The 17,895-nt window shown below is 38.2% G+C and overlaps 1 protein-coding gene across 2 annotated transcripts in view; it reads left to right on the top strand.

Moving 5' to 3' along the window:
- Positions 1–13,452: 13,452 nt before the first annotated feature.
- HEPH (hephaestin) overlaps positions 13,453–17,895 on the top strand; it is an 83,146-nt gene continuing 78,703 nt past the window's right edge. The window contains exon 1 of one of the 2 annotated variants that reach the window (XM_036270733.1): positions 13,453–13,652. Coding sequence is in view for 1 of the 2 variants with exons in the window: in XM_036270730.1 (XP_036126623.1) it covers positions 15,159–15,188 (30 nt within the window). In the remaining variant the exon portion in view is untranslated. Of the gene's footprint in view, positions 13,653–14,962; positions 15,189–17,895 lie in introns of those variants that run through there. The other variant, XM_036270730.1, reaches the window with a different exon arrangement.

Here is a 17,895-nt window from a genome sequence, read left to right as displayed (position 1 = left end):
GCTCTCTTCCTAGAGCCACAAACTTCAGTCATTTCTCATAAGACTCTAGTTTGTCCCCATCTTCCCTCTGCCAGAGCCCAGGGTGAGTGTCTGCAAATAAGATTTTGTGTGTTGTCCCTTTAAGAGGGTGCCTGTGTCCCTAACAGATCCTGTCTCTCTGGTAGACAGAATCCCTGCTAATTTTCACAGCCAGGTGTTATGTGGGTGGCTCTTCCCAGCTCTCACATTCTAGGCTGGGGAGTTTGGCATGGGTTTGAGACCCCATGCTCCTCAGGAGGGAGCTTTGCAGCTGAGATATCCTTCAAGAATCTCAGCATCTGCCCATGGAAGCAAGGCCTTCATTTTTTCGCACCTCCGCCCTTCCTACCAGTCTCAATGTGGATTCTTTTGTATATTTGTTATTATAAGATTTCTGTTAAGCTAGTCTTCAGTTGGTTATTCAGGTTGATTTGTTTATATTTTAGTTGTAATTCCAGTTTGGTCCTGAGAGGAGGTTGTATAACATCTACCTACTCTGCCACCAACTTCGATTTCTTTGGGTTGCTTATATTTTTATATACTTTTGTTTATTTTATTTTACTTTATTATTTTCTCCATCACCATTTATCCCCACTATACCCTCTTTTATCTTTCCTCTGCTCCCAGCAATCACCACACTGTTATCCATGTTTATGAGTCCTTTCTCTTTTTTTTCTTTTTGCTTAATCTTTCCACCCACTCCAACCACCCCCCCCCCACGCCCACACCCAAAACCAGAGTTGTCTGCCTGCTCTTTATCTATGGTTCTGTCCCTATTTTGCTTGTTAGTTCTGTTTGTTCATTAAATTCCATATTAAGTGAAATCATATGATACTTGTCTTTCTCTGACTGGCTTATTTTACTTAGCATAATACTCTCTAGGTCCATCTATGCTGTTGCAAATGGTAACTTTTTCTTCCTTTTTACAGCCGAGTAGTGTTCCATTGTGTAATTGTACCATAACTATTTTATCCACTTATCTACTGGTGGGCATGTGGGCTGCTTCCAAATGTTGGCTATTTTAAATAACATTGCAATGAATATAGGGGTGCATATAATCTTTTGAATTAGTGTTTTGGGTTCCTTTGGGTAAATTCCCAGAAGTGGAATTGGTGGGTCATGAGGCAGTTCCATTTTTAATTTTTTGAGGTAACTCCATACTGCTTTTCACAGTGGCTATACCAGTCTTCAAATAGTCCATGTTCATGGACTGGATGGATTAACATAGTTAAATATGCCTTATTAACTAACGTAATATACTGATTTAATGTAATTCACATCAAAATCCAAATTGAATTTTTCATCAAAATAGAACAAAAATTAAAAAATTTATATGGGAGTGCAAAAGAACCTGAATAGCCAAAGAATCCTGAGACAAAAGAACAAAGCTGGAGTATCATACTCCCTGACTTCAAATTATACTACAATCTACAATAATCAAAACAGGACGGTACTGGCAGAAAAATAGACACAGAAGTAAACCCACATGTATATGGGAAACTAATTTTTGACAAAAGAGCCCAAAACATACAATGGATAAAAAGTCTTTTCAATAAATGAAACTAGACTGCTATCTGACATCATACACAAAAATTAACTTATCATAGATTAAAGACTTGAGTATAAGATCTTAAAAAATAAAATACATGGAAAAAAAACAACATAAGTTGGTACTAAACTTATGGCCTTTGGTCTCAGAGGTATTTTTATGAACTTGACCCTAAAGGCAAGGGAAAGTAAAGTAAAAAGTGAATGAATGTGAGTACATCAAACTAAATAGTTCCTCCACAGGAAAAGAAACAGAGAACAAAACAAAAAGGCAAGCAACAGAATGGGAGAAGATACTGGCAAACAACAGCTCCAATAAGGAGCTAATATGCAAAATATTTGAAGAATTCATACAACTGAAAAACAAAACATCCAATTAAAAATGTGAAGAAGACATGAACAGGCACTTTTCCTAAGAAGACATAAAAATGGCCAACAGGTATATATATATGAAAATATGCTTAACTTCACTAGATATGGGAGAACTGCAAATCAAAACCACATGAAATATCACCTCACACCTGTTAGAATGGCTATTACCAATAAGACAAGAAATAACAAGTGCTCAAGATGATATGGAGAAAAGGGAATTCTTTTATACTGTTGGTGAATATAATTGGTGCAGCCTCTATGAAAAAAGTATGGACTTTTTTCAAAAAATTAAGAATAGAGCTACCATATGGCCCAGCAATCCCTCTTGTGGGTATCTACCTGAAAAAAAAAAAAAAAAGGAAAAGACTGATATGTAAAGATCTATGTATCCCTCTGTTCATTGCTGCATTATTCACAATAGCCAAGACTTGGAAAGAACCTAAGTTTCCTTTGGCTGATGATTGGATAAAAAAGCTGTGGTACTATATATGTGCAATGGAAAACTAATCAGAAAAAAAAAAAAAAAAGATGAAATATTTCCATTTGTGACAACATGGATGGATCACGAGAGTATGGTGCTTAGTGAAATATGTCCAATGGAAAAGTACCAGAACCATATGATTCTCTCATATGTTGGATACAAAACAGAAAGCAAGAAGCAAACAAACTAAACAAACAAATTCATGGACACAGATATCAATAAGGTGGTTAGTGGAAGGGCAGAGCTGTGGGGAGAGGAAGAGGGTAAAAGGGGTCAAATATATAGTGACAGAAGGAGACTCGACCTTGAGTAGTGATCACACAATGTATTATAAAATTATACACCTGAAACTCATATAAGATTATTACATAATAATATTAGTTACCCCAATAAATTTAATTGAAAAAAATTACAAAGTCCCTCAAACACATTATTATATCACAGAAATGATCTATTTAATGTTCCAAGAGTTTATATCCTTTTCCCTTTTTCTTTTCTAGCTAATTACTCTGATAGAAAAAGTAAATTTACTAGAGTCTTGTAAAGAAATTTGTATACAAATGCAAGTCATAGTTACATATACAATACCTTCTCCCACCCCCGCTATCCACGGCATCACTTTGAACAGTTTCAGTAACCCATGGTCAACCATGATCTGAAAATATTAAATAAAAAATTCTAGAAATAAACAATTCATAAGTTTTAAGTTATATGCTGTTTTGAGTATCATGAAGAAATTTCATGCTGTCCCATTCCACTGTGCCCAAACACGAGTCATCCCTTTGTCCAATGGATCCACACTGTATGCACTACCTGCTCATTAGTCATTTATTAGTCATTTGGTTATCAGATTTTTTTAAATTCTACATGTAAGTGATATCATATTATATTTTTCTTTCTCTGACTGGCTTCTTCACTTAGCAGAAGGAAAGACATAAAGATTAGAGCAGAAATAAATAAATTAGAGACTAGAAAGACAATAGAGAATACTGACAAATTTACACTTGGTTTTATGAAATAATAAACAAATTTGGCAAACCTTAACTAGACTAAAATAAAAAGAGAGATGACAACTTGATAAAATTATAAATGAAAAAGGAAACATGACAACTAATACCACAGAGATACAAAGACTACTATGAGCTATTATATGCCAAAAAATTAAATAATGTAGAAGAAATGGATAAATTTCTACCAGAACACAACTTACCAAGACAGAATTTCGAAATATAGAAAACATGAATTGACCAATAACAAACAAACACAGAGATTGAATCAGTAACCAAAATCTCCAAACAAAGAGAAGCCTAGGACAAGATAGCTTCACAAGCGAATTCGACCAAAAAAACAACTAAAAAACCAACAATAACTCTCTTTATCAAGATTTATTTAGTAAAAATTTTTATTTTTAAAAATTGAAGCAAAATATTTGCTTCCCTGAAACTGCCTTTTGCCATTCTAATCTCAGTATTTATTAGATTAATACATTACAATGTCTCCACTTTATATTTTTTGTAGTGTGTGCCATCATTATTGTTCCTTGATGTATTCTCTCAACAGATATTTATTATGTGCTGAAAATCATGGTAGACTTTAAGAGATCCCAGTAATAACTTTGGAAAACCCACCCTTAAACAATACTCCCACATTTTCATTCACATATGGCTTGGCAATTAGACCACTCTGTGTCTGCAATGCCCACTGCATTTCTTTCCATCACCAGGAGTCTTGGTGATAAGAGAGGTGATGCATATCTTACTCTCATACCTAAGACAAAACTCACATAGTAAATTATTAGAGAATGATAAAAAAAATTGGACTAAAAGTAATGCTGCTTGATATCAATTAAAAGTACTCTAGGAATTCAGAGGATGAAGCAATTCATGAAAGCCAGAGACAAGTGGGCAAGTGGGATTTCAACTTTTCTTTGAAGGCTAGAAATAATTTGAATCTGTAGGTACTGAGAGCAAGAACATTTCAAGTGAGGTGTGAGGGGTCAAACATGTTTGTACTCTTAAGCTAGGCTCTAGTTATAAACTCACACTGCCTTTTGCCACCTATAACATTTTTGCCCTATACTAATTTTATACGTAGACATTACCTGAGAAAGGAAAGTTTCTTTAAATTTCTTATAAAATTCAAATGAATCTTTCTGTGCAGAAACCTTTTATGTTGATGTAGTTGCATTTGTTTTTTTCCTTTTGTTTCTCTTACCCTAGGGACAGGCAACATATTGGTGAAAATTCTACATCAAACTATAAAGATTTTGCACAGCAAAAGAAGCCAGCATCAAAATGGAAAGGGAGCCCTGGCCGGTTTGGCTCAGCGGTTAGAGCGTCGGCCTGCGGTCTCAAAAGACCCGGGTTCGGTTCCCGCTAAGGGCATGTACCTCGGTTGCAGTTTGTCCCCGGCCCTGGTTGGTCGTGCGGGTGGCAGCCACTCGATGTGTCCCTTTCACATCGATGTTTCTCTCTCTCTTCCTCTCTCCCCCTCCCACTCTACCTGAACAAAAAATAGAAAAATGTCCTCAGGTGAGAATAAAAAAAAAAAATGGAAAGGGAACCCACTGTATGGGAGAGCATATTTGCCAATTATACATATCATAAAAGGTTAATTTGCAAAATATATAAAGTATTCCTACAACTCAACAAAAGGAAACAAAGAATCCAATTAAAAAAATGGACAGAGGACTTGAATAGACACTTCTCCAAACAGGACATACAAATGGCCAAGAGACATAGGAAAAAATGCTCAATGTCACTAATCAGAAAGATGCAAATTAAAATGACTATGAGGTATCACCTCACACCTGCCAGAATGACTGGCATCAACAAATCATCAAACAGCAAGTGCTGGCGAGGCTGTGGAGAAAAGGGGACTCTACTACACTGCTGGTGGGAATGCAGACTGGTGCAGCCACTATGGAAAACACTATAGTGTTACTTCAAAAAATTAAAAATGGAACTGCCATCTGACCCAGTGATCCCACTTCTTGGAATATATCCTAAGAGGCCTAACACACCAATCAGAAAGAATATATGCATTCCTGTGTTCACAGCAGCATTATTTATAATCGCTAAGATCTGGAAACAGCCCAAGTGACCATTAGTAGATGAGTGGCTAAAAAAAGCTGTGGTGCATTTACACAATGGAATACTATGCAGCTGTAAGAAAGAAAGATCTCTTACCCTTTGAGATGGCGTGAAGGGACCTGGAGAGTACTATGCTAAGCAAAATAAACCAGAGAAAGACAAATATCACATAATCTCACTTATATGTGGAATCTAATGAACAAAAAAAAAACTCATGAGTGAAATAGAACCAGAGGCATTGAAACATGGAAGTGACTAAGGAACCTCAGAGGGAACGGGGGGCTGGAGGGGCGGGAAGAAATTAACCAAAGAATTTATATGCATATATGCATAGCCCATGGACACAGACAATAGGGTGTGAAGGCCAGGTGGAGGGGGGCAGTGGGAGAAAACAGAAGGGGGGACATCTGTAATACTCCAAACAATAAAGATAATAAAAATAATTCAGATGACTCAGAGGAGCAGGAATGATTACTTTCTTTCACGAAAATACAGCAGTGAGGAATATTAGTCAAAATTATGCAGATTTCACAGGTAATATTGGTAACATTTTAATGAGAATGTTTTATGTGCTAGGAGCTATTCTGCATGATTACCATATTTTTATTAATGTAATCCTCACAACCACCCTGTGAGGTATTATTATCTCTATTTTATAGATGATAGAACTGAAGCATAAAGATGTTTAACTAACCTACCTAAAGTCCACATCTAGGAAGTAAAAGAGAATTGAAGTGAAATTGAAAGATTTAATCCCAGGTTGGCTGTCTCCGAGACTTCACACTTAATCACTTCGTTAGTTTGATCAGGGTTAAATTAAGAGAGGGCTTTAGTTTTCTGAGAGCTAGAGACAAAGTGTTAAGTACCAAGAAGAGAGAGAATCCTTTGGGGAAAGCTCTGTGGTAAAAAGTAATAAGTAAAGTTTATGCCTGCCATAGATAGCTTAAGTCCTAAATAGGGAAAATGAAAATACATAAAATCTATTTATATTTAAATATCATTTCTTGTTCTTTAAGTGATTTTTGATAACATAAATTTTGTAAAATATGAAAGCATTACAGATTAGGCAAATATCTCCTTGACCATCACTGCAATCCTGGTGTACACACACTGTCTTCTACCCCCTAGGTTATTGCTGGATTTTATTTTTCCCTGTGTGTGTGCGTGCACGCACACACACATTGTACACAAATGGAATGTCTTCTGTGATAGTATATGTTATTTATGCAATTGTATATGGGTTTCACTGGGCTAAAATAAAAGTGTGAACAGGGCTGCATTTCTTTTGGAGACTGTATAAGACAATCCATTTACTTGCCTTTGCCAGTTTCTAGAGACCTGAATTCCTTGGCTCCTGGCTCCCTTCTTCCATCTTCAAAACCAGCAACAGCCAGTTGAGTCCTCTCACTTCATCACTCTGACCTTTTCCTCTGCTTTCAAAATCTTCCAATTCAAAAGACTCTTATGATAACATTGGTCCCACTGGATGATTCAGAATAATCTCATTTTTAAAATAGCTAATTAGCAACCTTCATTTCATCTGCAACCTTAATTCCTCTTTGTTATGTAATGTAACATATTAACAGGATCTGGTAATTAATACATAAACAACTTGGGGGAAGCATTATTCTATCTACCTCACCCCAATCCACTGTCTTTCCACTGTAACAGAATAACAAGTAGCCAAAGGAATAGATTAACTGGTTTAGAAAATAAGGCTGAGAAGAGACCCATCTGCTACAGCTTGGGTTATACCTGAGCTCTAATTATGTTCTCGTTTAGTGGAAGAGCAGTTGTATTGTGAGAATGCCTATGTTTTCTACATGTTAATAGAGATCCGAGGTTTGAAACTGCACACATTTCATTTTCCCAAATGGTGAACTTGTCATAAATTCATTCATGCAAACACAGAGTAGCTGTGTTCAGACATCTGCACATGCTTTCTGGATGCTGGTGGGATTTAATCCAAAACCCTGAATCATAGAAATATGGGATGTGAGAGTTGGAAAGGACATCAAAGACCTGCTAATAGAAAGCTCTCATTTTACAAGTGAGATAACTGAGGCTAAAGAAGTAAAATAGTTCATTGCAGGTCACACATGGGATTGTGGCATGGTGAGAATTGTAATGTCATCCTCACCACTGAGTCTAATTTCACCAAAGTAAGCTGTCATTTTTGGAGGCAAAGAAGGGTTTTTGGAGTCCCTTAAATCATATTATGTAGATGACCACTTCTTCCAGCCAGTGGTTAAGCCAGCAACCATTGTGGCATTTTCTACCACAGTTCCTTGAGACTGGGAAAAAAAAATATCGGTATGAGAACAAAAATATCTATATATATATGGGTCTTGGGAACCAGGCTAGGAGGAGTAAACACTTTCTACAAGAGAGCTGGTTCTTTTCCTATTAAAAATGGGTGAGATGGCATTGACTAGAATTTTTGCTCAGGAGTCTTGAATTCAGTATAAAAAGGAATCACTAAACAGAAGTTAGGAGAAGGCAAATGTTTGGTTATTTAATATAAAAAAGTGTCACCCAGAGTTGCCTTGGGAGATCGTGAACACTCAGTTATTGGAGGCATTCAAATAGAGTTTGTATAGTCATTAGTAAAGAAAGCTGTATTGGGAGGTTTCACATTTATTTTGTCAAGAACTTTTGCTTCAAATAAAAGTATACATGGTTGCTTAATCCACAATATAAAACAGGTAAATGCAGCTCTTTAGTGCTCTGTGAGGCAACTTATTCTGGAAGCAAACACCCTCCATGCCTTCTGAGGCCTCCTTTTGCTCATAATCCAGGAAGGTTTGAGGGTCAGATGCTTAGATGAGGAACAGGGCTGGGCTTGTTATAATGGGTCAATTACAGTAGCAGAGGGGCTGGCAATTACAGATACACAGGCCTTTTGGGAACAGGCTTGTTGATTAAACAGTGAAATTATCAGGTACAACTAAACCTTAAAACTGAGAAGTCTCACGTGAGTAATCTTCCAAACATGAAGATTATAAATGCAGCTGTTTTATAGTAGAATTTTGCTGACTATGAAGCTCAGCTCAAAGGTTGTCTTATTCTTTCTTTTGTTCATCATGTATGCATTCATTCATCTAACAAATATTTATTAAGCACCAAGTCTATATTAAGTGTTATGCTAGGTTCTAAGGCTACAATAGGAAGCAAGAAAGATGTTATCCCTGACCTCAGAGCTTCCATTATAAACTATGAAGACGGGAAGTTAAACAAGCAATTTCAATAAGCTGTTATTAAATGTACAGAGTGCATTGGGAGCACATGGCAGGAGCAACTAACTCAGAAACTCAGGAAGTCAAGGAAAATGTCTTGGAGGAAAGAAATTCTAAACTGAGACCCAATGATGAATGAAAGGAAATATAGGGATAAAAGTGTTTGAGCTGGCCCAGGCTGGTTTGGCTCAGCGGTTGGAGCGTCAGCCTGTGGACCAGCGAGTCCTGGGTTCGGTTCCTGCTAGGGATACGTACCAAAAAAAATAAAACAAAGTGTATGAGCTGGATAGAAAAACATATAAGGGCTGGAGGTAAAAAAAAAAAAAAAAGCACATAGTACCCTGGAAAACTAACAAACTGACAGAACTATGGTATGAGTGGAGCATAGAATATGAGGTGAAGGGCAAGCTTTGAGCTAGAAAGATTACGAGGGAGCAGATCACGAAGTGCCATACAGGCCATGTTAAAGAGTTTGACTTTTATCCTAGTGGCAATGAGATGTCATTAATTTTTTAAATGTAACAGTTATATGCTTTTTATCATGCATAGAAATAGAAAGAAAGAAATTAAAGGGAGTTCATATGCACTTCCCAGATAAGCTTTAAAAAAATGTGAAGTTTGAAAATTCAAACACTTCAAAATGAAAGTCACCCTTCTCCCCACTAGGTTACTCTCCCTAAAGGAAACCACTGTTAAAAATATTTTTGTGATGATTTCCAGAAGAAAAAAATACTCTCATATAAGTATATACATAAAAGTGTGTGTGTGTATGAAGCAAATACAAGATGCTCACTATTCTGTACTTCGCCTTTAACATAATATATCTTGGAGATATTTCTATATATGCATTCACACACACACACAAACATTTTATCAGTTTGAATGTCATCCATACACAGTAGTCCTGCTAATCTCCATATTACTCCAATTCCAGTCAATAAAACTGCACAGCTGGAGGGTTTTGAGTAAGGGGGAGATATAATCACCTTTGTGTGTTTGGAAAAATAGCTTTGGCTGTTATTTGAAAAGCAGATTGTGGGGTCAAGAATGAAGGCAAAAAGAACAGTGAGGTGGTTATTACAATGATCCAGTTAAGAGACGAGCATGGCTCAGACCAAGACTATGGCAGTGAAGATGGAGAAAAGGGGGGTGGATTAAAAAGATATATAGAATATAAATATGACAGAATTTACTGATGAAATAGGTGTGAGGAGTAAGAAAGAAGGCAGGGATCTTGAAGGACATTCAGGTTTGTGGCTCGAGAAAAGGGAGTGGAAGAGAAAATGATATCCTTTAGTCATTCCTGAAGCTGATCCTGACACTCACCCATTGAGAATGACCTCTCCCTTCTCTTAAATGTTATATCACTTTCTCTCATTTACCATGCCTTTTCATACTAGTGAAAAACTTTATTCCTACATTGTGATACCATACTTATTTTCTGCCAGCTCCTTAGTACTAAGTGTAAAGATAGGTAGATGTGAAGAAAGTAGAGGAAGTTAGGAAAAAGAGCATTTACTGATCACTTACTGTGTAACAGGTGCTGCACTAGGCCTTTTTACAGACACTCTTCCATTTTATTTCCACAGCCTGATTTTACAGATGACAAACTGAGTCTCAGAGAAGTCAAGTGACTTTCCTAAGATTACACACTTTAGAGAGAGACCGAGCCAAGATTCATCCAGGATTGTCTGTGCCCAGAGCCCACAATCAGGAAGCTGCAGAGGAGAGTGTAGAGGAGAGTTGGCAGGAGGAGCTGATGCCATTCATAGAGTTGTTCAAGGAAGGCAGCCAAAAAACAAGACATGTTCACTGAGCATGGAGGGCAAAGGGAGGTTCACACGGGATGGCAGGAAGGGTTTGGGGCAAAGGAAGTGGGCAAATAGGTGTTGGGGGGACACTCGGGGAGACTCCATATAAATGATGTACCAGGAGACTGAAAGAAATATACTTTTGACCTGGGGCCAAAGACTGTATACTTGAAGACAAAGGGTGGTGAGAGCTGAAGGATTAGTCTTCAAAAACTAGGAGTCCCTTAGGCTTAAACAGTGGTTTTCAAAGTGTTCTCATCAGACGAGCACCATCTGCATCACCTGGGAACTTGTTATAACTGTGAATTACCAGGCCTCACCCCATATTTATTGAAGCAGAAACTCAGTGTCTTAACAAACCCTCCAAGGCATTCTGGTGCATGCACAAGTATGACACCGACTGCCTTGGATGATGGAAGTATGCAGCAAGTAGAATTAAGAACTGGAGTTCAAGAACCAGTGTCCTCTGAGCGAGCCCAGGACCATCATACATCACAGCAGAGTATATCAATCTTTGCAAAGCATGATGAAGCCTAGTGGTCAGAAGTGGTAGTGGGAAATGAAAAGGGAGGGTAGTAGCTTCAGAGGTGTGGTCTCTAGGCGACAATCTCTTGTTCTCTGTACCCCTCCACCCTTTCCCAGAGGCCTTCTTTTTAAGAACTGCTAAGAAGGGTCTTGAGATAAAGCCAGTAGACTGGATATGTTAGGGCCCTGCCCACAGCTTTTTATTTTCACTAGGTACCTGACACTGTCACTAAATTTCACTGTGAGAAAGAGGAGAAGGAAAGATACATTAGTTGAAGGTCCCCAAGGTGTTGCACACTGTCCTAAGTATTAATGGAAATGGCAGCTTATTTAATTTTCACAATATTCTACTCACGGAACTACTGTTGTTCCTATTTTACAGATGAGAAACCAGAAGCTCAGCAAGCTTAAGTGGGTTGCCCAAGGTCACACAGTTCAGAAAGAGCCAGCCAGGATTCAAACCTGGTCTTTCTGACTCCAAACCCCACACTTCTCACACTAGATAGTGTTGCCCCAAACATGAAGGTTCCTGTGATCCTCTCATCTTTGTAGCCATTCCAAAGCCGTACTCTTGTGATTGTCCATGCACAATTAACTTTAAAATATTGATTCAGTAAATGAATAAATAAAGAGAGGGGTTAGAGACAGAATTTGTCTTGACTCTTAAGTCCATTATGTTCTTGTGCTTCTCAAGCAAATGTGCTTTCAGTGCCATTGATGTTTCTTGCTGGTGCACCAGGGTTAGCCACATTGTTTTGGTGGGCAGGCATACAAAGGAACAGGTCCCTGGATCCCATTGGCCCTGCCCATTTCCTTTCTCTCTCTTAGCCTTACCAGAAGAGCTCTGCTTTCATCTTCCATACATAGTGGGTGTGTACTGAAAGATTTTGTTTGGAAAAGGAGTTCTGCCAAATTTATGAAAAATGAGAAATCTAGAACACCTCTCCATTTTACAGGGGAGGAAACAAAGTCCCACAAAGGCAAACTGACTTGTCCAGGATTACTTTGTTTTCTTGTGTGTTTTTTAAAAATACTTTTAAAATTGATTTGTGGAGAGAGAGAGAGGAAGGGAGAGGGAGAAAGAGAGAAACATTGATGAGAGAGAATCATTAATTGGCCTCCTCCTGCACGCCCCCCACTGGGGATCGAGCCCACAACCAAGACATGTGCCTGAACTGGAAATTGAACCAGTGACCTCTTGGTGTACAGGATGATGCTTAGTTGTAGAGAGCAACTAAGCTACACCAGCCAGGACACTCTATTTTCTTTAGTAGCATAATTAGAAGTTAAAGCCAGGATTCTACAAACATTCTTTTTCGCCATGAGTTAATACAACTTATTTTCTAACAAAAAGAAAGAAGAATTTATATTTATTTTTTCTATTGAAAATTTTAAAGTGATCATTCATTTTGGGGCACTTACTATGTGCTAATCACTGTGCTAAATAGTTCATATACACACTTTTATTTCATTCTTCATAACAGCCTTATGAAATAGGTACTATAATTATCCCCATTTTATAGAGGCAAAACTGAAGTTTAGAAGGATTGAATGAATTTTCCGAGGTCACAGAATCAGAAAATGACAGAGTTGGTATTTTAATCTAGAATGTCTGAATGTAGTTTCCATGCGCTTAAATAACATTTCCATATTGCAAATGTCTGTATTGCAAAACATTCTATAGTGGTGGTTTTCAAACTACAGATCATGGGTCAAATTTGGCCTGCTGCTTGTTTTTGTAAATCAGCTCTTATTGGTACATAGATATGACCAACATGCTACACTGGGCTATTTTAGTAGTTATGGCAGAGACTGCATGTTCTGCAAATAAAATATTTATTGACTGGCCCTTTACTGAAGTATTTTACCAGTCCCTGGAATATAGGTGTCAAATTAAACTCTTTTTTAGGTGACACTTGATGAAAGGCGCCAGAACTATATCCAGGATTTGCAGAAGAGGAAGACAGTGTGTGCCCACTCAGAGAATTGCTGAATGAATAATACAAGCTCTGAGACCTGGTCTAGCTGGCTTCCTGCAGCTTTTACTGTGTTGACTCAAGTGTGTCTATATGACCTGCTCCTTGTTGTCTTTCATGAGTCAGAGCAGAGACCTTATCCCATCCCCTCCCTGTCATAAATGCCTTAGATCCTGGACTTGGATCTCAACTTAATGGGTTTGGTTCCCTCCTTCCCCTTCTAGCTTCAAGGTCCACATATGTGCCAAGTGGGGGAAGAGGCAGATAACCCCAGCAGCTGCTGTGTCTTGATCTAGCTTCCCTTAATCACTGAGTATTTCTGAGACAGCTGAGGCTGGTGGCTTTTCCCTTCTCCCTATTGATGCTTTTACTCGGCTTGGCCTGGGGTGCAGTTTGTGGGGCAGCTCCTAAATGTCTAGGAACCTTTAACCACCTCCAGTGGTTTATGACCCAGACTTTGCCCCACCAGCTCAGTCTTTGAAAGTCCTCCTCCCTGGACCCTGCCCCAGACACTTTAAATCCAGGAAAGAAAAATGTATTGAGCCTGCCTAGAGAACAGCATCTCCTACAAGCCACGATCTCCTCATCATAAAGTAAGGATACTAGGTGGTAGAACCACCATTATACCTGTCTCTTTTCTATAAGTGGGTCTGGTGGGTAGATGTAGTTCTTTCTAAAGAGGTATGAAGTTCTCCATCTTTTCTCTACTATTTACTCTGTACTCATTCTTTCCTTATACTTTGTATCTTTGGAGTCTCTTTCTCTTCCAGTCTTAATATCAAGAATGTGCCTTCTTAATGGGAGGCTAGATATGTAAATTTATAGAGCTGGGAGGGTCTGTAGTTAGCTCAAGGCCCTTGAAAAACCAGAATGACTGTGGCCCAAGAAGAGAAGAGCTTGGGTCAAGTTAAGGTAGCTGATTGCTGCCAGAGCAAGCTGGCACTTGAACCTAGGTCACTTGACAGCAGAAACAAGGACATTTTAGGGCTCATTTTGCTTTTGTGTTTCAGTTTGCTATTTTTTTTTAAAAAAAATAATACTTCCAATTTATCATTTGGATCTTCTTTGTTTTTAGGATGCTGACCTATACTAGTCCAGGCTATCTTGTAGTTGTATACGGTCTTCTCTATGGAAACTGTTAGTAATACAACCCTGAGGTTTCACTCTAGGAGCTGCTAGAGTTGGCAGAAGCAGAAGTAATACTCATTAGAAAAATCTAGCAGTGACAGGCACTCACTTATTGTGAAGTCACTTCCTTTATCTCCAAAGGGCTCCCTATTTCTCTCCTAAGCAGTACAGTGTGGTGGTGTGGTGGCTGAGTCTAGACAGACCCAGTAAAATTCCCTCTTTTACCTGCAAATTGTGTGACCTTGAACAAGTTACCTTCTCTTTTAAAGCCTGTTTCTTTCTTTCTTTTTTTTTTTTTTCGGTTGTAAAATAAAGAGAATTAGAGTCCATTTCACAGGGCATTGGGAGACTTAAATTAGAGAATGCATGTAAAGTGGTTAACATAGGGCCTGGTATGTAGAAAGTTCTTTGTTTTATTTATTTGTTATTACCAAGCAACCATGGCCTCAGGATAACAGGCAGGGCTGATAATTGCTTCACAGCAAAAAGGAAAATATTGATGTGTGTGGGGGGGCTCTTCTTAAATCTAATAACAGTTACAAAGGACCCCATTTCATAAACTGGGCTGTTGGAATCCGTCTGTGAGCTTGACTGGCCATACTGACAGTGCATTCTCCTCCCCCTCTCAGCAAGGGCCCACTAGGAAGCTGCGATAACAGAAATGCAGCCCACCCCCTTGTAATTCCTCCTGAGATCCTAACCAGGATTTGGAAAACACCCGGATGTGGTCAAAGAACCGTCCCGGGTTTTGTACCAAACCAGACCGGAACAAGACATTCCAATAGTTTAGTTTCTGAAAAGGACAGCACCCAGCATTACCCCCTCCTCCATTCACCCCACCCCAGTAGCACTCGCCAGATTGGAGCCCTGGACTTAATTTATGAGAAAGGCCCTGTAACCCAGGATATTGACTGAACAGAGCTGGCAGACTCACGCTGGGGTCTGCAGTTCAGCATCCCTAGGCTGCTGACATGAATATAGAAGGGTTTTCTGTAGCAAAGGTAAGCTTTCTTTCCTCTCTTTCCAAGGCCCACCTCACCGTCCTTTCTTTGTAAAATCCTTTATTCATCTGGGTTTAGTGGAGTCCTGGGCCACTGGGAGAGAAATTCAGTTGCTGAAAAGTTAGAGTAAGCTTGGCTGGGTGTACATGGAATTTAAAGTGAACAATAGGCTTCTTTTGTTCCTCTTTCCAAAATGTCCAGGACCAAACTGGCTTGACTGCTTCAGAGAAAATCTTGCAGTTGTAGAGAGCAGTTAATTTTCTGTTGAAATAATGTGCTGATCTTCCATCTCACAGGTTGAAGGGTTTGTTCAGGTGATGTATCTGAGGACTACATAAATAAGAGGTTCAGACACTTAAAAACAGCCATTTGGTTTTATATTTTAAGATCCAAATTGGCATGAGTAAGCAAATAAATGATAGGTGAACTAAGCTATTAGCTTAAAGTCTAAATTATTTCTCACACTTAGTGTCTAAATAGCAGAAATATGTTTGAAAACATGGGTTCAAATTCTGACTTTGTCAGTAACTGGCTGCTTGACTTTGAGTAAACCCCTTTACCTCTCTGGCCACAGTTTTTTGTACTTCACATCAAGGGGTTGAAAAAAATAATAATTTCTAAAGGTCTGTATGGATGTATGGATTGATGATGCTTTCAACTTTTTACTGAACATCTATTGCATTCAACTCTTTGCTTGGGTTTCAAATATCCATTTTTTTGAGCCTCAAAACAATCCTGTGAGATAAATATCATCCTCATTTTAGGCTCAAATAGATGAAAGTGACTTTTTCAGAGATCACATGGCTATTACAGGCAAGAGATAGGATTTGAATTTAGGTCTTCTGATTTCAAATTAGTATGCTTCAACTGGAGTGTGTGGAAATAAAGCAGCCTCATTAATACAAGTGGAAAACCAGTAGTGAAATTACATTGTCCCAGAATGGTATGGTGATGATATGCTGGACATAATTGCCAGGCTGGAGGGTCAGGAGTCTTATGTTCCAGCACTAACTTTCAGGATTTCAGGTGAGTCTGTTTCTCTCTAGGTCTCAATTGCTTCACCTCTGACTGTTAGGTTGCAGTAATACCGATTAAACAATGATATAAATTTTACTTGTATTATCTGGAACCCCATGTGGCTTTTAACACTAATTTTCCTCCTAGTAAAGAAAAGACTATATCCAACAAAGGTGAAAAACTCCCCACTTGGAACATATTTTGAGTCACAATGTGAAGAAAGAGCCAAAAAAAGCATTAATAAAGCAGAGGACCAAAATGGATGGAAAGTTTTATTATGTTGAGATTAGAGACAGGGCCCAAAACATAGCTCACCATTCCTGTGTTCAGTTGAAAGATACTTTGTTTAGTATGAGCCTGTCCATCTCAGTCTAACCCAATTCAGAAAGGGAGGTGGAGGGGAGAGAAAAGACCATTATCACATTAAAGGAATAACTTGCAAATTATAGGAAAAACAGTGATGCAAATTGTCATGGATGATGGTGACCAAGCCTAGGTGATGTTGGGATGACAGGAAGGTAAGGTAAAGGTAGGGGAGGCTTGCTTTTTTGTTGGCTTACCTTCTCCCTGGGCTAATCTCAGGGTATATTAACTACTGTGTCTAATTCCAAGTAGAGCAGAAATTCATTCATATTCTCTCTCTCTCTCTCTCTCTCTCTCTCTCTCTCTCTCTCTCTCTCTCTCTCCTCTCTCCCCTCCTCCCTCATTCTCCCTCTCCCTCTTCCTCTTTTTTTCTGCCCTCTTCTTTTTCCCCTCTCTGTTTTTACTTTGTTCCAGGATTATGGCTCACCTTACCTATTTCATTTATCTTTTTACCTTTCCCTTTTGTTTGTCCTCCTTAATCTGGCCTTTCTCTAAGACTTCCTCTTGTGGACTCAGCTGAGAGAAAGTTTACATAGGGCTTTCACATGCTTCATCTAATTTGATCTTCATAGTAAACTAATGTGGAGCCCAAAGCAGAGATAATCATCATTTACGAGATGAGGACACTAAGGCTCAGGAAATTAGGTGACTTGCTCAATGTCAATCAACTAATAAATGATGCATCCAGAACTAGAATCTATTTTCCTAGGATCTGAAGTCTTTCAATTTTATCATGAAATATCTAAATGATTATAAAGGAAATTTATGGGTTTTATCTTTCTTCTGTTTTAATAATTTATGATAAAATCAAAATTTTTAAACAGCAACAATAGTAACAGCAAATGCAGCATTGGAAAGAAAAAAAAAAACCAGTAATTAGAAGGAAAGAAAACTAATATTTACCAGGTGCCTACTAAAGCTTCCTTTCAAACACAACTGAAAACAGTACTCCAAATTAACTTAATCTGATTCAAACGTTCTGGTTCCTTTCATTATACCATATTGCTTCCAAAGAGACTAATCTCAGCCATATACATGTGCCTGTATGCTTAATATGCATTACTGTACATAGGAACTTTTGAGTGTGCACATGTTGTGGCTATACATAAAATGTTAAAGCTTTGGCATCCTGGCAAGTTTCATTTCTAAACCTATTTTTGTCATCTGTAATAATAACAGTCACTAATACTTTTTGATCATTTACTTGTGCACTTGACCACATATAGATTTAAATTCATTTAATCCTTGCATTACCTGAGGTGTAACTAATAGCATTAATTCCATTTCAAAGATGAAAACCCTATGGCTAGAAAAGTGAAGTAATTTA

This window comes from Molossus molossus, unplaced genomic scaffold (genome assembly GCF_014108415.1).
Source record: "Molossus molossus isolate mMolMol1 unplaced genomic scaffold, mMolMol1.p scaffold_m16_p_2, whole genome shotgun sequence".
Taxonomy (NCBI): Eukaryota; Metazoa; Chordata; class Mammalia; order Chiroptera; family Molossidae; genus Molossus; species Molossus molossus.
Note: the sequence above shows the minus strand (reverse complement) of the source record. Positions and strands in the feature narration are given on the sequence as shown.